General features: G+C 40.2%; 1 protein-coding gene across 1 annotated transcript; it reads left to right on the forward strand.

The window, feature by feature from the left end:
• Nucleotides 1-1354: 1354 nt before the first annotated feature.
• On the forward strand, nt 1355-4169 carry GPR88 (G protein-coupled receptor 88). The gene has a single exon (XM_077278164.1). The coding sequence runs from the start codon at nt 1423-1425 to the stop codon at nt 2422-2424; it is 1002 nt and encodes a 333-aa protein (XP_077134279.1). The 5' UTR covers nt 1355-1422; the 3' UTR covers nt 2425-4169.
• Nucleotides 4170-6143: the final 1974 nt, after the last annotated feature.

Raw genomic sequence — 6143 nt, forward strand, 5'->3', positions numbered from 1 at the left:
TTTTCTGTAAAAAATTATACTAGTTGACTGTTTTTCATAAAGTGCCAAGGCAGCGATCCAAGCGAATAGTCTTTTCTTGTGCGTTTACTACATTTAGTGACTCATCAAGATCTGTTTTTAAGTATCATTTTGGCAGGCTCTTTGTTAGCTTTTAATAGTGTCCTTCCTAATCATGCACAATTACAAAAAGTGAGCTACTGTCCACTGATGTGTATCTGAGCAACTCGTCCTACTACGCTACTTGAAAGAGCACCAACTATTTTTCTTTTGGTTTTCTTTGTACTAATAATGAATAGACTATTAAATGACTCTATTACATTATTAGTATGCTAGTATAAGCCTTTATAATACAAGCTCAGTAATAGGATAATTTATTTTATGTAGCACCAACATGGGCTGCAGCTCTTTCCAGTCATTATCATCAATGGGGCTGACAATCTAAAGGCCCTATCAATGTGTCATTGGAGTGTGGAAGGAAACTGGAGAACCCGGAGGAAACCCACGCAAACAAGGAAAGAACATGCAAACTCCTTGCAAATGTTTTCCTTGGTGGGATTGTGACCCAGGACCTCAGCGCTGCAAAAGCAGGTGCAGACGACCGTATGTGGTCCAATTATGCGAATCACACTCTGATCAGAATTTGTTCAGAGAGCAATCTGATTTTCTCGTACGTAGGGAGTTAAAGTTTCTCCATCTTCTTCATGTCCTATGTTTTCCAAGGACCCATAGACATGAATGGGTGAGTGCCATCCGATTATCGGAGGCAAATTGTGCATGCTGCCATCTTTTCCTCAGATCATGATGATCCTGGTTCATATTACATTCTCCATTACTCATTTGTATGTTTAACTATATCATTGATGCAACCTGTGCAGCCACACAGGGGCCCAAGAAGTAAGGGGCCCATTTCTACTTCTAAAGCATGTGTAATTTTGCATTTTTAGGAGCTTTTAGGCTGCAAAGGACCCATATATTGTTCTTGCAAGGGGCCCTTTTCTGTCTGTGTCTGCCAATGTGTCTAACGTACTGTACTGCCAGACCTTCTGGAGATGAGATTTTTCTCCATAATAAGCAGTTTTCAAAACCTTTAACACATTTATATGGTTAAAAACATGAAAGAAAGATATCCGCTTCACATTCACTGCAGTATAGACTCCCCATTCTCCAAGCTCACAACCTGTTGAATAATCCATCACAGAAGCTTTTTTTTTCAGGAGTATAATATCACCAAGACGTAAAGTGAGCTGAGAGTATAACACGGAGAGAGCTGTCACAGCCATGTCACCCCTCCCTCCTCAATCTCATATTCTCTCTCCCTCTCTCGCTGCCTGCTTCACTCTGTTGCTCCTTCTCACACATGCACTTTCTCGTTTTTCCTGTCTCCTGCACATTGGCTCTGGGAATGGCTTCATTTTCTGCAGGATGAGCAATATCACGTCTCCCCCAGATCACTGTGAAAGACTTGTGGGGACACGCGTCTTGGTGGCTGCAGCATACTCTGTGTATTCAGTGTCTGGGACTTTGGCCAATGTTTTGGTTATCTACCTGGTCTGCTCTTTCAAGAAACTCAAGACAACGAGTAACGCGTTCATTGTGAATGGCTGTGTTTCTGATCTCCTAGTCTGTGCATTTTGGATGCCTCAAGAAGCCATATTAATTTCCACTGGTCGCCTGGAGAACCCTACCTACAGGGTATTCATGGAGGGGGTCTTTTTCCTTTGGATGACAGTCTCTCTATTATCCCATTCGCTTATTGCGTTAAACCGTTTTGTACTCATCACCAAACTCCCGACTGTATACCATACTGTATATCAGAAGAGGAACACAGAGTGGATGATTGCTATGGCATGGGTAATGCCTCTTGCTTTTTTACTTCCGTGGCTCTTTGGACAACGCCATTATGAAGTAAACTTCCAATGCCCAAAACTTAGACTTTATGTGTTTTGGGGCCGTGAAGTTCCAACCTCCAGCTCATACACCGCCATTCTTTCTGCAGTCACAGTTTTAAGCCAAACTATAATCCTTTTTCATTGTTATTTTCGAATTTTCAGAAAAGTGCAGGTCAGTCTGAAGAGAGTGAGTGTTCTCAACTTCCAGGTGGTCCACAACCTGCCCTGCTCATGCCCACGTAAGGACAAGCGATTGGGTTTGTATGTGCTGATTGTCTGTTGTGTTTTCACAGTGACCACAGAGCCCTATGCATGGTCAGTCCTCTATGGCTTGTTCCAACCATTACCTCGAGGTGTTGTGACAGGCAGCTGGCTCTTACTTTGTCTTCTATTTGTGCTTAACCCCTTCATCTACACCTGGAAGAATGAAGAGTTCCGAAGGTCCTTTCGAGCTGTAGTTGGAGGAGAGCTCTGGAAAAGCTCAGGAATCAGCGCTGATCCTGTAGTGCAAACCATTTCCCAAAATGAGTCATAAGGTGTCCTTCATTCATGGTGTTACAAATGCATTTCTCATCATTCGGGACACATCATAGAATCTCAGGAGAGCATCTGACTCACAAATCGGAGCTTGTTCTTGTCTATGTATGGCCTCTCTTGTTACTTTTGTATTGATCGTTTCTATGGAAACATTCTGCATTCCTCTTCCCCACCCCGTCAGCTCCATGGGCCAGTGTAAATTAGCCCTCAGCGGGCAACAGAGATTGGATTTCTTACAATGCAACATATATTATCTGCAACGACTGCCGGTGAAGAATTTCTGAGAAAAAGAACATTCTAGTCAAGTAAACAGACGGCAGCGTACTTAATTTTGCCAAAAGAAAAAAAAATGTGTTTTACATTTTCTGAGTGACTTTATGTTGATAGAGCCAGCATTAAAAACGCCAGAGAATAATAATGTGTTTGTGACAGGAACAGACAGAATGAGAAATAGATTCTGTAGGAAGATACATTTTTGTCTGAATAATGAAATGTTTTAATAAAAAGGACATTCAAGATTTGTATGTGGAAACATTTATCGATATTGGACAATATGTAGAGTATATGTATATTTTGTACCACTTTCAATAAACACTCCTATCAAAAATGTGATCCAATAAGCCTAAATAAATACGACCAAGATGTAGTGTAGGTGCATTAATATATTTGCCGAATGCTATCTTCCCTGGTTTCCAGTGCTGCTCAGGTCCTCTTCTGGGTCATATAACTTCTAATCTAATTTAAAATCACATGATCAAGAAGAGGACCTGAGCGGTGCTGGAACCTGGGAAAGGTGATGACCCAGAAGAGGTTGGGAGCGGTGCTGAAACCTGGGAAAGATGATGACGGCTTAGTATTTTAATGCAACTACATTACATTACATACATATTTAGAAATTATTATGGTATATCATTTTTGATGGGAGCGCTTCTTTAACTTGTCTAAAATTTGGTGTTTATGGATAATAGTGGATAGACCACTCAAGGTATTCCTACAGATTATTTATGAATCCTGTCCAGATACCAAGTTTGACATGTATACTTCATGCGTAGTGCTTGTCGGAGGAACATTGGAAGTAATAATCTCTACATTAAAACCAATTTTCTGTTTCATTATATTACAATCACTTATAGGTTTATATTGTGCTATTTTATGTTGTGTTGCTTTAGGAGACTTATTTTAAGTCAGGATGAAAGTTGGAGGTTCTTAATATCACATTTGCTACCTTTTCTTGCTGAGCTCCCACTGGTTGTTACATACTGTAATTTTGGTGTTTGCTTGGATGCTGTATACAGCGAGACATAAAATATTTTTTTAACTATTCTCTGTTCTTTTAAATATCCTTATTTTTTGTTTGATGGATGAATTCACCACATTGCTCCAAAAGGTTTCTGTCTGGTTCCTCTTATTCTACAACCAACTGCTTTGTATGTTACTGCATATTTAGTGGTACTATATGCTTTCATAGTAAGCAATGGACAGAATGTTTTATAGAGTGTAAACATGATAAATATATATCATGAACAATATTAAGTTTACAACATGTTGTTTAAAAGTGCTCTTTCAAACTCACCTGTCGCAAGAAACAGGTGTGGGCAATGTGAAAATGCAAACAGACAAAATTGCTGTCCTCCTAGTCAGCGTAGGACATTAACATTAATTACTATTTGCAAATGAAGGCAACTGATCCCTAACTAAAGATGGTTAAAAATTAACTTTTGATGAACTATTGAAAGAATAAGATTAAAAGATACAACAGCCAGTGTGTATAAGGGGACATCGGGGTATAACCCATTTTCCGCTATGCTCACAATATAGTAAATCCCTACATCCCACACTAGTGAATATTGATGAATATTAGCTTGGTTCATCCGCTACCAACTGCTCTCTAACATTGTTGTCAATAGCACAGACTGACTGAAGCTAGTAAAACCTAAAGTCTCCCCAACATGTTTCACCAGAGATCTGGCATCATCAGGGGACAGAGGCTTATTTAATTCTCTCAGCTGTGCACTGTTAGGCACTCCCAACTCACATATATTCTGGGCCCTGGCTAGCACTCATTGTCAGAGTAGCTTATGATGCATGGCTGAAGGTTATTGGTCTTTGTTATTGTAGAAGGTGTTTGGTGGATTTATCTGTGACTGTTGCTAGGTTTTGGGTGTTTGATAACTCCCTTTCTTCTCCTACTTGGGTTTAACCCCATCCTCCACTGCCCAGTGCATTCTTCTGTTACATGTGTGATTATATTTGTTTGTTTGGTATTTTTTCATTCCCTCTGTTCGTACTACCTTGTTAGTCTGGTAGGTTGGTGTACTATGGTACACTACTACTCCCCTCTTCCCTGGGTGGGGGAAGGGTACAGACTGAGGGCGGATTCAGGAGCTAAGGCAAGGTAGGTGGCCCCGGCATCTTCACCATCAAAAGTAATCTGGTGTGCAGGGCGAGCTAGGGCGCCCCCTAGCATTAAGTACAGGGAAGGAGCCCCCTGTTTTTGGGACACCCGGCAAGAGAGTTGTGACAGCTGGGGTCAATAGCATAGATTCTCCCATGCTAGAGAATTGGGATGATAATGCTAAAGTCATTGCCAAAGTTTGATCCGAATGTCAGCTTAGTGTGCTCCGATTCTCTCACATGTTATACACTAATGCGTCCGAGCTCCAATAGAGCAAATAGTATGTAGAAATAATAGACAACTTTCAGCAAATAATCTGCAGGTATATCCAATTGAATATATTAATGTACCAGAGTTTCTATATATATTCATATTTGTAAAGGTAAATATAATAGGGGAAACTTCATTGTACTGCACTTATTCTTTTTGGTCAGCCAAGCTTCTTGTATGGTGTACCCGATGTCTGAAATCCATCTGCAGCTTTCACATTGTTATAAATGAAGAAACATTTCATTTACTGGTTTAGTACCATGTCTTGTAAAAAATAAGAAATCTGTTTGCCACTTGTTTTTTTTATATGAAAAGTTTCCTTTTGGGAAAATAATATTGTACTTTGATTCTTGCGATAGAACTTTCAAATGTTGCTTTTATTAAAATAACTCAGGGGAAAATAAAGAATTGTAATTGTTGGGTGACACTGCAGGGATCCCAGAGAATGCTCAATTATCAGCAATGTGTCACTGTCAGGACTGTTTTCCACTGACATGGAACTGTAGAAGCAAAACTTTGATCACATGAATGTAGACTTCTGCTTGTTCTACAAGCTGCTCACAATATGATGACATGAAGTAGGAAGGTACTGGAAAAAGATCATGTTCTTTCAAACAAAATCGGAAAATACTGAAACAAATTTAGATAGTGGAAGTGATAGGGAACTGGCAATGGCAAAATTAAAACATAAAAAAATGAAAAATAATGGGGTATTGTTTATCACGGCCAATACTTTATACTCCCATACAGGGCCGTATTTTTAGTTTCTGCTGCCCTAGGCACTTTTAGTGCTGCCTCCCCCATTGGTGAGTATGACACTATCGGCAGTGACTTTGGCAAAAATCGCTGATGTGAAAGTCGCCTTTTGCAGCAGTTTTTCCGCATCTGCCATGTAACAGATCACTTACGGCAACACTGCGTTCGGCCTCATTCATTCCCTATGGGACTTGCAGACATGCGCGCAATCCGGCAAATGCGGTACTTGCAGCAATGGAAAAAAACACTGCTAGCAGTGTTTGTTGTATCACCGCAAGTGCAAAACCGCAAGTGCG

The sequence above is a fragment of the Ranitomeya variabilis genome, chromosome 8 (genome assembly GCF_051348905.1).
Source record: "Ranitomeya variabilis isolate aRanVar5 chromosome 8, aRanVar5.hap1, whole genome shotgun sequence".
NCBI classification, from domain to species: domain Eukaryota; kingdom Metazoa; phylum Chordata; class Amphibia; order Anura; family Dendrobatidae; genus Ranitomeya; species Ranitomeya variabilis.